This window comes from Manacus vitellinus, unplaced genomic scaffold (genome assembly GCF_001715985.3).
Source record: "Manacus vitellinus isolate BGI_N305 unplaced genomic scaffold, ASM171598v3 scaffold_4_pilon, whole genome shotgun sequence".
NCBI classification, from domain to species: domain Eukaryota; kingdom Metazoa; phylum Chordata; class Aves; order Passeriformes; family Pipridae; genus Manacus; species Manacus vitellinus.
The window spans coordinates 6,498,588-6,513,717 of record NW_021940604.1 but is presented as its reverse complement, the minus strand read 5'-3'; the positions used below and the strand labels follow the sequence as shown (position 1 = coordinate 6,513,717).

The 15,130-nt window shown below is 35.3% G+C and overlaps 1 protein-coding gene across 4 annotated transcripts in view; it reads right to left on the bottom strand.

Moving 5' to 3' along the window:
* Positions 1-15,130, bottom strand: part of ZDHHC14 (zinc finger DHHC-type containing 14) — a 99,268-nt gene that overhangs the window by 20,729 nt on the left and 63,409 nt on the right. For all 4 annotated transcript variants that reach the window (XM_018077996.2, XM_018077997.2, XM_008932330.3 and 1 more), the window contains exons 3-4: positions 12,987-13,145; positions 866-1,003 (exon numbers count right to left, since the gene is read on the bottom strand). In XM_018077996.2, coding sequence (XP_017933485.1) covers positions 866-1,003; positions 12,987-13,145 — 297 coding nt within the window. The remainder of the gene's footprint in view (positions 1-865; positions 1,004-12,986; positions 13,146-15,130) is intronic.

Below are 15,130 nucleotides of genomic sequence, written 5' to 3'. Positions count from 1 at the left end.
TATTATTTCTACCAGGTTTGTGTTGTAATACAGAATACAAAGAAATAAAAAGATCACATTTCCAAAATGGTTAAAGACCTACTTTTCAAGGCAATATCCTACATAATTAGTGAAAAAAATAAAACATTCCGAAGTTTCCTATGATAGTGAGTTAAAAAACTCCAACATACAAAAGACCTTTAAAGACAAGTCATATAGCCTGTCACCATAAATGAGATCATCATCATATAGGAGCCAGCAAAATTTGTTAGGGGTGTGGAAAAAAAAAGAAAACACCCAAAAGAGTTCTGACCTCAAACACAATTCAGAACACAAATAAAAACCAACTTCAAACTCCTGAATATTTATCAGATTCGCTTCATTATGAATTGGTTATTCTCAGAATGTCTATGCAAATGAAAATAATGTGTGTTAAAAATAAGGTAGAGAACAATGTAAATTAAACGGCAAACAACCAAAAGTATAGCTCCAACCTATTTCCTAGTAATTTACCTGTTTGCCTGGTTGGCAAGTGACCCATGCTTACAGTTAAAAAAAGCACATAACAGTTCTTTGGGTAAATGATACTATCTGTATACTTAGACATACAGTATGTGTGATGCTTTTCCAATAAATCATCCATAAAAGGACAAAAAAAAAATTAAAAAAATTAACACCGTATTAAGTTAAAGCTACTGCTAAGTCAATGACTGTTATGAATGGGGCCTACTATAGACCAGAATGGGACTCACTGGGGATTGTGAAGCTTCAGAGAAAAGGCAAATAAACAAATAATAAAGAAATAAACCCTGAATGATCAAAATATTAACTTAAAAAACTCAAGCAAATGGCTACATACGTAATCTGATTTCATCAGCATACTTACGAAGGATGACGTGGGTGATAACGAATGCAAATATAAAGACTGTCAGAAAGGACAGAGATAAAATAAACATATAAAAAAATCTGTAGTTTCTTTTCCCCACACAGTTGCCTACCCAGGGACAGTGGTGATCAAACCGTTCTGAAATGAGAGGCAGAAGAAAAAAAAATGGAAAACAATTAATAAAATGTTGTTTATTCAAAAAAAAGCTCTCTGAATACTACATTAAAACTCATGATTTAACTGGCATTTGCAAAGTAGCTGCAGAGAAGTTCTTATTTAGAAAGGAAGAGAAAATAGAAAAGAAAAAAAGGAGTATTTTAATGAAACTTTACAGTTTTTCAAGAAATCAAAGCATGGTTGAGGTGAGTTCCTGTTAAACTACCAGTATTATTGTGATAAATTGTGCTGTCAGATCAAAATGTATGTATTTATCCACTGCCACATGAAGCATTAGCAACTCAATAGTATGTGATTTTTTCAAAATAAAGATGGGTTGTTTTTTTTCTTTCGGTGCATCTTCTACTCAAAATTGGACTTTCTGAGGTTGTTTTACTTATATCTGTCATGATCACACCTCTGACTTATGTATACTATCATATCACCCACCCCTTAAGGAGTATGAAATATCTATACCATCCCACTTCCTTTTACTGCTTCACTCAAGATACTCTTCATTCCAGACCACCTATTTTTCCACTTGGAGTCAACACTGCCATACAAACCCATTAAAAATAGCAAAATCATTCACATAAACCATTTTTCAAATGATAATATTTAAACACATAGTATAAAAATTGGCACATGTAATCTGAATGCTGTTACTCTTTGCACAGTAGGTTCCATCTCGTTTTTACTAAGCCAAGGCCTTTCCAGTTATTTCCCTAAGATTAACTTGTTTATGAGATAGGAAAAGGCCAGGGTGGATCAGAAACGAGCATCCCTAACATGGGGGAAATGTTCCAGCGCTGGAAGGCAGCAGGGGGAACAGTTTGCTCTGCTTCTCCCCAGGCAGCCTGGACCCACCCTCTGTGTCCCATATGCCGGATAGTGGAAACAGAGCTATTGCCAGGAAACAAACTTGCATTGCCTAACTTTATTTTGGAGAGATTACACTGACAGAATTTTAAATTTTTTAAATCAAATCCAAGACCGTAAGACAGATGCTCTCATTCTGACTCTTTCTCTCACTCTCTGATCCTTGTCCAAATTCTGGTTTGTTTTCTGTGACTTTTATGCCTCCATTGACGTACGATATCAAACTATTTGTAATTCCACAGGAAAGGCGAGCTATAAATTTGAAGTCCTTAAGCCCTGTGTTTAAAAGGCACACTGACAAAGTGCATCAGTTTATTTTAGCTATGGCTTTATGTTAAAGACCTACATTAGAGGTTTTCCTGGAAGGATGTATTATCTTAATTAAAAAAAAGTCAAAACAACATGCGCAATGGATTTCTGAGTTCACCAGACTTTCAGGGGTTTTCTAAATGGTTTTGCATGACAGCTGTTTGGAACACAAGTTTCTGCCATAAATCTGTTTCAAATTCCAACAGGGCTATTCAAGGTGAAGTTACTGAACTTCCTTAGGATAAGGCTTCAGAATATTTTGATTGAATGACTACTGCTTAGAATACCAAGAACTAAACACTCTGGATAGATGATATTACCTTTATTCAGTGCAATACAATTGTATTCCCAAAATAAATTGACATTGCCTTTGAACAGTGCTTGTCTTTAAATTTGTGTTCTGAATGGGTCCTTATATTCTGATAAACACTTCATTTAAATTTATTCACACATACAACACATGAGCAAACAACACCACAAAGAAATATACAGTTACAGAGCCTTTTTAAAGAGCATAATCCTAGGGTACTTTTGTACCCTACTGCTAAAAAAATACATTACATGTCTTGGAAGACAAATTCTGTACATACGGACCCATTCTCTTCTATGCTGACACAGTAGGAGACAACAAATTATACTGACTTAAAGTTGTTTCTAGCCATGAAACAATACTCAGAAATATGTAGACATATATTTGATACTCAGATAAATGCAGACAAAAATAAAAACACACACATACACACAACCCCTCTATGTGTAAACACACACACACAGACACACACACATATATATATTCCTTACTAAAGACTGACTTGGTATTTTTAACCTACTTGTCACTCTGCTCCAATTTTCATCTTCAAACTTTTCTGGTGAACTCTTTTTTTAATAAATATCTTTCCAACCATTGTGAAGCTAAGTAACTACCTAATATGTCTATAAAGGAGAAATGGACAGAAAAGGCTGGATAAGAAAAACTGCCACAGTGTTTAACTGGAATCGATCCTAATGAAAAAAGATATGTATTAAAGGGTTTGCATGAATGTTATGATAAATAAACTGGGCCTCATTTTTCTCAGTCATAAAATAGAAAGGCATATGACACATGCCACAGAACAGCATATTAAAAAGCAAAACGTTCTACTCAGAAGAGCACAAATACGTAAATGCAATTTAATGGTAACAGCTCGCAAGCTGCTCTGCTTAGTTATTAATGCAGGAGGAAACTACCAACCATGTCAAAATGAACAGACAAATGCGAAGCAGAAACTTCTCACGTTTAAGAAATATAAAAGCTATTAAATCTGGAGCTGCTTTTTTTTCCTTAAAAAAAGACAACTTAATAAGTACTAATGAAGACATAACACAGTGTCTTAAGGTTCACCCTTAATCCTCCAGATGCCTACTAACTGAACAACCAATTATTTGGTAAAGGAAGCTCTGTCTGATATTTCTACTTGGCTTGGGCAAAGTTGGCAGCAAAATTACGATTTAACTTTACAGAGAAATGAAAACTACTGATGCTGAGAAAAACTGGAATTCCAGCCCTTGCAAACTTAAAATGCAGAGAAAATAGAAATGCAACCTCTTATTGAAGAATAACAGAGTGTTTAGAGGTGATGACCGCAGTTCTGGTTTAAATGTTTAGGCTATAGTTAACGTACTGCTGTATTTGATCATACATTTGTGACAAGGTTAACGTAAAAATATTTGAGGGAAATTAAGAGAATGAAAACATTGGTAATACTAACACTTGCCAATGAAAGTATATTAGAATTCTTAATGAGGGAGGAAGAAAGTTGAAAGGGCTGAAAAGTTTTTCTGTGGAAGAATCTCATGGATAGAAACGTTATGACAGATCATCCTCATGCATTCAATTTGAAGCAAAAGCAGCAATATATTTGCCTTAACAATGTGGTGTGATGTTGCAGCTGTATCTACCTAACCAACAACTGCTACTAAAACAGATGGTCCAGCTTCTACTCTTTCAGCAGTCCTGTGAACAAACTTTTGCCTGTGTCTTTATGGCTCCTTATTCTTAGGTCAAGCCTGGTGTTCATTTTACCCTGTGGGGAGCTGGTTGACAGAGCCAGAAGAACTTAAAACCATGATTTTCTATTGCCTGTCTCCTCAGACCAGCTCATCACAGTATCAGACAAACACCAAAGTGTTCTTCACTGTGCCAAGTGAAGAAGTAAGAACACACTGCCAGCGAAGGAATGAAATGACACTTTCAGAAACAGCTAAGTGTTATTTCAGTGCAACTGTAACACCAACCTTAGTATATGTTAACACTTATCACAACTGCAGGAGAAATCTTGGAGATTAATTTTTTAGGATCTGAGAACAAAAGCTGAAGCATACAAAACAGAGTGAGAAAATGTGTGAACAGTTTATAAGGTGAAGCATCAATGGAAAGAGGAGATGATCAAATGGAGACTAAAAACACTGCTGTAAAAATCACAAAAAACAAAGAAGTAAGAAACCTCAAGAACTGTCAGTAAACCTGTAACAATGACTTTATTTCACTAGTCTTTCCCAAGTGATCAGTAACTTCGAATTTAGATAATAAGTTGTGAGGATAGCCAGCACCACCATAACCAAATCCAAAAGATGAGGTTTCACAAGATAACTGAGCCAATCTAAAAGCTTAGTAGCAGTGAAAGAGATGGCCACATGCTGCATTTCCTGCCACTTTATCCCACCTCCTTTTTTCATTGTGAAAGCTCATGATGAATCACGTCACCTCCCTGAATTGGCAGGAAAGAAATAAGGGAATTATTTTGTTCATTGCTCAGTGGGAAAAACTGACTTAGCAATGGCTGTGTGTTAGCAAGGCTGTGAGAACAGGCACAAAGGAGAGAATCACACAAGTAGGATGATGTTCAGATCCCTTTGGAAACCACAAGCTGCCAGCATGACTCAGTGGTATCATTAACACTCACTTAAGTGGTCTCATTAACACTCACCTAATAATCTATGCTAACTGGATCACAGAAGAACACCTTACCTCATACTTTAGACACTTCTCATTTTTTACCTTTCCTGAAACATTTACATTTGAAAACTTGCTTGAGAAAGAGAGAACATTTGCCATTTTAATAAGCAATGGCCTTATAGATGGAGTGTTTCCTTCAGAAGCCACACCAAAGCATGTTCCTTGCTGCTCAGAACCAAGGAGTCCAATCTCTACTTTCCACAGTACAGCCTCTTAAAATCCTTAAAGCCCAGACTCTTAAATCCTTACGTGTTCTGCTTCCATTTTTCAGTCACTACACTCCAAGAAACCATGTAAAAAATGACCCTAATGCTTTCCTTCCTCTTTCAAAACATTTAATAAAAGCTTTATAATTTAAAAGGAACACAAAAGAATTTTTACGGGGAACATTCTTAGGCCAGCTTGGCCCTTCAGATTGCAGTATTTATGAACTGCTTCCTTCTTCTTTTGCTCAACAGGATCATTACACACCAGCATACATTTTTCTAAAGCTTAATGTGAAGGTAGGTCTCAAAGACAAGAAGTCGACAGGTGCAAAAATATCTAGGTCACATTACTCAGAGAATCCAATGAGCACAAGTTAGAATTCACTTGATAATTCTTCCTTGCCAGTCAAGTAAAGTGCTGTGAGGCAAAGGCACAAACCTAAGGCATTCACTGATCGTTACCATCTTTATTTAACACATGCAAACATGCATCCCAGGACAGGAGAGAGTCAATAGCCTACTATTTAAATCTTGTGTCAGTCAAAAAAACACACTACAGAACAACCATTCAGCCCAATCCTGGGCCAGGATTACTCAAAATTACTTGTGATACTAGCAGCAGTACAACACAGGACTACAATGTCCATTGTCATGGATTCACACTGAGCAATTATGTAGAGATACTGACACATCTGCAGGTATTTATTATGATGACAATTACAGCTTGTTGAAGGACTATGACATCATGATGTGACCACATCTATTCAGGCTTCTTGACTTGACATTTTGTATGAAAAACAGTGCCTTCAGAATGTGATTGCTCTTGAAATGTTTAGGAAAACAAATGTGGTTTTTAGAAGTCCATTTAAAAAATAGTTTTTTACTATAAAGAGTTATTTTTTTTCCTCAAAGACACAGCAGTCAAATCCCAACTGCTGAGAGCGACACGTGCACAAAAGCAAACATAATCATTGCATTAAGACCTTTACAGTCAGTTTAAAATGTCTGATAATTTGACATTATAAAAAAATTTGTATCCAGTATTCATAGCATATTCATAAAAACTACCCTTAGTCCAGATGTTCAGTTCCACTGACTAAAACTCCTAAGAAAATTATTTATTTAATCATATTTAAAAACCACACTGATGATATTTGCCACCAATTGGCAACAGCAATCAAATACTTGGATCAATTTAACTTACACACTATTCATCTGTTTGACAGTCCTCTGTCAATACCTCTCCTGTTACTTTTGTGGAATGAAATCTCAGTAGAAATTTATATGAAAATAACAAAAGACCAATTGCAAGTTACATTTATATGCATGCTGATGTTATTTTAGAACATCTGTTATGGACAATGCACAATGGATCCTTTAAATCACCAAGCTTCAGTACTTTTGTACTCAGATTCCAAATCAAAACACCCCATGAAAACCAAAAAGAACAGAGAGAGCCTTCCAGCCTTAAGTTCACATTTGGGAAATACTCCCCAAAAGTGTACTCCAAATTACATTCTGGACACTAATGTCTACAAGGTGATGCCAACTGAAACAGCAATGTAACACGGGGAAAGATGGTCTCTGTTAATGAAATAAACTAATAATGTGCATAGATATCTACAACTAAAAGTCAAACAGAAACACAAACACAAGAGCCACTTAACAGAGATTTCACTCTCATGATTGTTTAAACTGTCCCAGATAGCTAAGTTATTTGGGGGGTAGGGGTGGTTTTAGAAAGTTAAGTTGCAATGTCAACTTTTTGTGTGCTAATCAACTTCAACAGTGGCAGACTAATGCCATTCACAAAAAGAAAACAAACATGCCTAATTTTAAAAATAAAAATAGCAATTGATTTATTAGGAAAACATCCAGCCATTGCCCTAGGATAGCTCTTGGTAATTAAACCATATTGTCACATAGATCACTGCGTCTTCCAATAATAAATGTTGACTAACTAAAAAAATCCTTTGACTGCATGCCCATTAATGGTGACATTTTCAAATGCAGCAGCAGCAGTTTAGAATGTCTACTCTTTGACAGGTACAAAGAGGGCAGTGATGGACTTCACTGCTTTGCAATCTCTCCTTAGATACCAATCCTTGTCAATACACCACCTTTGCACTTTGGGAACCAGATGAGTGCCGGACACACACCCAATTGTGGAGGAACAGATTTTAAAACCCCAAACTTGTCCCTAGAGGAAGCATACTATCCTTACCAAATAATATCATCCACAAAGTTTAAAGATTTGTTCCTCTTTTTTACAGGAAAGTAAAATTTTTTACCCAACTCTGTTGCTGTCTTTTATCTGAATTTGAGTTTAACCATCTTGCAAATTGTTATTGCACCAAATGTAAATATTTGTTTATTTTCTTGGGTTCCTGATATTTTTTTTTTAACTCTGACATCTGAGGTTTACAACATCATTTATGCAGTTAGATATTATGATCATCTCTGTAGTTTATTATATGCAGACCAATGCATAAGTCACAACCTCTCTCTGAAGTAATTTATAATACTATTTTCTTTTTGAAAGAGACTTTCTGACATATTTTGCAGTGTTTTGGCTTAAGACTTAAAAGCTCTTTAACAAACATGCCATGCTTTCTTAATTTCTAAAGTACATCTAATTATATAGATGGCACAATCATAAATAATATATCGCTTCTGTAAATACTGGTGTGTACGCCATTTGACAGCTTCTTGGGTGGCCCAAAAAGGTAGAACAAACAAAAAGAGCCAAGGCCATTTTTCACATGTAAAAACTGGGAAAAATACACATGGAAAGAAAAGAAAGAAAAAAGAAAAAAAAAAGGTCATAGCAGTCAACTTTGTACTTTTAACTGTTCAGTTAAAGAGTCATTTCAAGACACCCAGAGGTAAGGTTTAGGAGGTTCAAAATGAAATGAAAATTGTATTCTATTCATCGCAGGAAACGTAAGGAAAGAAATAAGCAAAGGTCATGAAAAGGAATTGAAGGCAAAAAGGGAAATAATAAATTAATGAAGGAAGAGTGCTACAGAATGGAATTTAAACCAAGCAAACCGAAGTCCCAACATCAAGTAAACACACATTGCTTATAAATAACCAAAAAGTCCTGGGAAAATTACTTTTAGACACATTTCTGTTATAAAAGCCAAACTCTTAGAATGCCATCTCTCAGCCCGCTTTTGAAGTAATTTGTGTTCTTCAGGCGGGAAGATGGTGGTATCCAGAGTAACTACAAGGAAAAGTTTCTCCTCAGAACAAATTGGTAATTCTCACTGTTTGTCTTACATTGTATGTGTCATATGTTTTGTGTGTTTTAGTAATTATTTCCCCATTTTAAAAACAAGTTTACAACACTGGTGCCTAATCTGGGAAATAGCTTTTAAAAACAATTATTTTATCCAAATTCTGCTGTTTGGCATACTGCTAAGAACATAACACATTGAATTTTCAAAACAATAAATTAATGGAGTCCAGTCAAGACTGAAACCAGAAGACAACGCCTACAATTGCCTGGCAGAAGTGCTTTACAGAAGCAATGATTTAACCAGAAAGGAGGTGTCTATGGGCTTCTAATACAGCATATTTTCTGTCAAAACCTTGACAGTTGGTGTCATGTTTAGGATCTGTATAAAAGCAATTTTACTTACGAGTTAGAGGAATCCTGTCTCCTACAGGAAACAGAAACATCAAGAAAAAATGCCAGTATGGTGTGTGCCTTCGGCACTACTGGCATGCTAGATTACCCTCTCAAGAAACTTATATTAGGTATAGAGGCCACTAGGATCTATCAAGAGCTATTGAAAAAAAGAGTAACCACTCAGGGTTCAAGAAGGCCTCCACTGAAGATTTCTGAGTGTGAGAATATTCACAGGAAGCATTCCCCCGTGCTCACCCTCTTCTCCTTTTCTTCCCCAGGGATCCACTCTGCCAAGGTGGGAAAGGGGCTACTACATGAACCAAAATTTTGGTCTAAGTTAGTATGCCGTTTTCACGTTCATCAGTGATCTCTGAAAAATCAATCTAAATGTTTCAAAGTCGTGACACCAAATTTCAAAAATCTGAACTTTGAATCCTCAAAAAAAAAAAAAAAAAGGTGTTGAAAGAAACACAGTGAAACCAGAGAAAATAATCTTTATCCATCAGTTCCACACAAATCTATGATACACAGATTTTGAAATTAATAAAAAGGCCATATTGTGTTAGTCTAATATAAATGGTGAATCTCTTCTTCCGCCTTACTGTATTTTTGTTTTAAGTCTAAAAACAGTTACTTCACTTGAAAAGAAAAACTGTGTCATTGTGAAGACAAGCAAGACTTTAGACATTTAGATCAGAACACTTAAGTTGATTTACTGCTTGCTAAGCATTATTCACTGTTGTTCATTAGCCATTAGGTACTATATTTAAGTAAATTGTTTGGATATAGTCACCTGCTTCTTCAGCTTTTATTATAGAAATCAAACTAAACAAGTCAAAAATTATTTATTAAACCCAAGCAAAACCAGGATAATACACAGTTGATATTGAGATTACTAAATATAAATTAAAAAGAAGCCATTTGTTAATTTGAGAAGCAAGCCCAACCACTGGCTTTACTAGCATTACAAAGCAACTTCTTGTCAAAACCTGGCAATAACTAGCTTGGGCTCGGAATTTATGTCTGCTCTCATTATTTATCTTTAAAGTCTTTATTTCTTGTGTTTGGACATCCATTATTTTTAATTCATTTATAATTCTTAAGCAACATAATGGTACCCAAAACCCTTGAGGGGCTAACTTCCAACTGACATTCACAGAGGTAGTAAAAAAAGCAAATCAGGAATACACCCAAGATATTTGCTTCAGGGAACACTTATTCAACCAAATTTTTGAAGGCATTACATAAATGCAACAAACTATGAAATTTGTAAGAAAACATGTACTTTTTTGGATACTACTAGGAAAATGTTGTAGACCTAAAGGAGTTTGAAGTATTACCATGGGTAGAACTCTAATTACCTCTTTATTATTATTATTTTAAAGCTATTTCTTGCTATTTTTATCTACAAATACCACATAAACATTTATAAAAAAATCAGTGCAAAAGATCAAGTCACACATGCTTACTAAACAACTAGAAAGTTAGGATTAATTCCAAAGAGGGAAAACTCCAAAGAATAAGTTTTTGTACGTACTTACATATTTAAAATGCTGCAATAGATTCCTTAGAGAATGAAAAGCATTAACAGAAAACATAGGATGAAAGAACCTCTCTTTCACACTGCATTCATTTGTCAAGTAGACACTTTAGGTAAGAGTAGCATACTGTTTTCTTCTGAGCAGTGAGTGCTGGTTTGAAGACAGACTCCATTCCTGCACCACATAGTCTCTGTAGCTGGTTTGTAACTATGCAGCAAAATCTTTGGAATCTACGTGGTTAAAAAGGAACACATGGCCATTTTGGTAGTGGGCTGCTTAAGTATCATGATACTTAAATATCAGATGTTATGCCTAAGTAGCATAACTTACTTTAATATCCATATGTGTGCGAAGCAGGACTACCTGTGCATTGGTTTACTTACATCAGTAAAAACCTAGCAAATGACAGTGGCGCGAGAACGTTCATTGCTCTTACAAGATTTATTCACAAACTAAAATGAAATAAAAGCATCACCATATAGACAATCCTAACTAAAAGGTTGTGGTAAACTGCATAACACATTCTGATTAAGTGTATGCTCTTACACTGTTAGATTTCCACAAGTATGTAAGCCATCCAATTTTCTTGACACCTATTTTTCACAGAAAATTCGTTGCAGGTATTTGTAGATTTCACTTTTTGCATTCACTATATCTGCATACTTACATGAAAAACCAGATGCACCTAATCAAGAAACAAAACTACTATACAGTGTACTCTGAAAAAGTCACTGTTTTTTGTAATTCTCATTATAAACACTGAGGGGAAAAAACCCACAGCAAATTCATTCCAATTAATAGATGCAATTATTTTAAAACAAATAAACTCCAAATTAAAAAATGTGCAAGAGCAAATTACAATGATCATATCTATTATATAGGCAGAAAAGATATCTCACTTATATGAATCATTTGCTCAGATTCTTTTCTGATAGACATTCATAATAACTCACATCTGTTGTTTCACCACAGACATAATCAGAAGACTGTGATATTTCACAGAATAGGTTTTCCAAATGTAGTATGAAAACGGTACAGAATAACCTATAGAAAAATCCTTCGTACCAGTGTATTAAAAAACCAAAACATTATTTTAAAATAAGTTTCAGGATGTGTGTGGAGGGGTTGCTCTTATTTATGCTCTCTTGGTAAAGACAACAGCCTTTTAACTTTATTTACTGCATTGGTCAACAACTGTATTTCCACATTATCAGGTTTGCTGAGTAATATCATAACACTGTAATGTTCAGGTTACACATTTGTTAAAATATTTTTCTGAAAAATATGTCAACTGCAATTCATAAACATTCCTACTTGCTCAATAGCTTTTGCAACACTTACAAAATTCTAACACATCAGAAAAATTTATTTACTGGAAGAACCATCTAGAGATACCAATCAATTCCATAGGGCCAAAAGGCTAATAAACTTTTCACTGTGATGCAAGTGTACTCCCTAAATGAATGTCATCTAAACATAAAACTCCAATTCTTCCAATGACTGCTTTATATCTAAAAATATCACTACTGAATGCTGCAATTACATTTCTCAGCTGGAGACATCTTTCTACATTATTTTCTTGAATGCTTAAGATCCAGGCTCAACAGTGTGCTAATCAACTGCACTAAACTCCAAATGTGATCTAATTAACTGGAAACCACTCAGATTTGATTGGTAGGGGATTTTTGGTTTGCTTTTAAATCCAAGCATATCTTAATCACCTTGTCTGCCCTCCATAGGAAATACTCATGAAAAAGGACAAGATGTTCAGAAAGAAACAAACCCCAACCCTATCATTATAAAATATGTTTAGGTCCTGACCACATGTACTTACTCTGAAAATACCATGTTTGCCCATAATTTCTTATGGATTCTGACTTTAAAATTTCTAATCATAAAACTGCTCAAAGGTGAGAATCACCTACAGTGTGTATTTTGGTCACAGTCCAAGCCCTAACAGTTTGAACTATGTGTTATAATCAGTTTCTAATGAACTGGGGAAGCAGCTCCTTGCCTACAATTTAATATGTTGAAGGAAACAATTCTGAGACTTCCATAAAGGTTGATTCTCTGCATCGGAAAGGTCATTGCACATTGTATGCAGCCCTATTTGAGTTGGGTGTGTTCTCTGCCTTACAGAGAAGGTTAGGACGTGTATGCATCAGAAGATATTTTTCTTTCTTAGATTAGCAACATCTGTTAGGCCAAATCTCATTTCCTGCCTCCACTAAAATTCTTAATATTTAAGAGAGGTTGCAGAAAAGAAGGATGAACACAGCAAGTCACCTCATGAGTAATCTTGTCACTAACTCTGATTCTTTTCTCTCTCCTAAGTAAAGTATTCATAACAATACCAAATACTACCAAATTGAACATATGCCATATCTTTTTTTTTACTCACCTACGCAGTTATCACAAAGGCTGCAATGTGAGGCACGAGGTGGGCGGAAAATCTTGCAAGTAAAACAATATTTTAGTTTCACTGTCTGTCCATTGATGATCACTTCTTTTGTTCTGGGAGGGGGGCGATATCCTCCTGAACTGGAGCCATTTGCTATATCTAAACATGGAAATACAACACATTAAATTTTTCACAAGCTATGATGTATGCTGATGTATGACTGTCCTTGATGGCAATCTATAGTAAGCCTCAAATTTATATTAACACACTTAAAATAAATTTTTGCCCTCCTAACTCTCCTAAAATAACATGTAGCAAAGAGATATTTCATTAAAAATAGCATACATAGCCAATCAATTTGAATTAAAGAAACCATCCAAGCCCAATTCCCAAATGCTGACAATGACCTTGATCCCCAAACTGTTACAACTCTCACATCCCCTAATAGTTCATAGATAATACATTAACAACAACTATGAATACTGGTGTAGGATAGTAAAACTTGGACAAGTTTTCCTTAGGATCTTCCTCAATATTTTTAGAATTCCAGTAATAACAAAAAGTCTCCCTAGAAGTGCTGCAGAAATTCTACAACCAAATATAGAACCTGTACATTTACTTAAGCAACAACAGCTCTGTCATCAGAGCCTAGCATATGTTGAGATCCCTTGAATGTTATGATACAATGGGGCACATTCACAATAGTATTTTTCAGCTCTTGTTCTTTAGAAGTTTGAAAATGCAACTCCCAGTGTTACTTCTACACACTCTGAAGTTTGTTTGTTGCATAAAACCAGTTTCCAACTACATCATTTGATACAAGTGGTGGAATTTTGGCTTTGGTTTCTTAACTTCATTTTGTTTTATTTTAGGACATTAGCAGTAAGTTTTCCAGCAACTAAAGTACCGATCAGGCTAAGTCACTAAAATTCAATTTTGCCCAAGCTGAACTTTACTCGAAGTTGAACATCTAAAAGTGGCACCTTTTTCTAGGTTTAACTGTTCTTGTGTAATCACAATCAAATCAAACTATAGAAGTGAAAACCCCCTAAATTATTACTCTTGGACAGGTAGAACAGCTAAGATAATAGGAAAGTAAAATAAAGTACTTCCCAATATATGATGAAAATACATTTCAAAGTCACAGTCACTTGCACAACTGTGTCTTAAGTTGTCCCACTCTCTTTCATGTGGGGCTTGTTACTAAAAGATCTATGAGCTGTATTTGAGCTCAAATCGTTAGAAATATCATCCACAATTACAGTTTCTGTGAATTACACAGTCTACAAACTATGTATTTTCCAAGAGGGCAATAAGAAAGCCTCCTCACCTAGCAAGATATTTAAACTAGCAACAGCACAGCTAACAAAGGTGTAATTATACAAAGTGCCTGATTTGGTAGCAAACCTCACTTAAGAAGTTCTCGTCTGCAATGTGCTCACCCACTTCACAAATATGCATCAATAAAAGCCCTTGTGGGACACCACTGTAAACCTGACCAATGAAACAGATTTCAGAAAGCTCCGTTAGAGAAGAGGATGAAAGGAATGAAGGGAGCAATAGCTGAGAGTAATGGAATCTGGGTGTGAAGCTCCTAAACATCTGTTATGAGAATGAAGTGGTGAATACTGAAGAAACAGTAGCTTAGAAGCAGCCTCCTAGAGCTCAGTGAGGTATAGACATTGGCTTGGGTTGGATCTAAACCACACCCTTGTGATGCCTGGCCAGGTCTTATGATCTACATACGGAACCATGGACTACTGTGTGGTTCCCATAACTATCAATGACACTGATTTTGACCTCAAGGCCAATACTACTTGACACAGTATTTTTGATTCAATAAGTATTGCATTACAAGCTGTATACCAGTGTATATCAGTGTGTAAGCTGAAAAGATGTTCTTTGGAAGGCACAGCACAACTGTGCTTATACTATTTAAAGCTTTACAGAGACAAGGATGACTCCTAAATCCAGAATACTGGGAAGAATGTCTTATAATTCACATTACACTAAAAAAAACTTCCAGTAACATTATAACCAGCAGGCTAGTAATATTCTTAGTCTTTCTAGAAATCCTTGGTCCACAAAACACACTGTTATGCCCATTTCTTACCATAGTTTGGTCAAAGTAAGACTTAAACTGT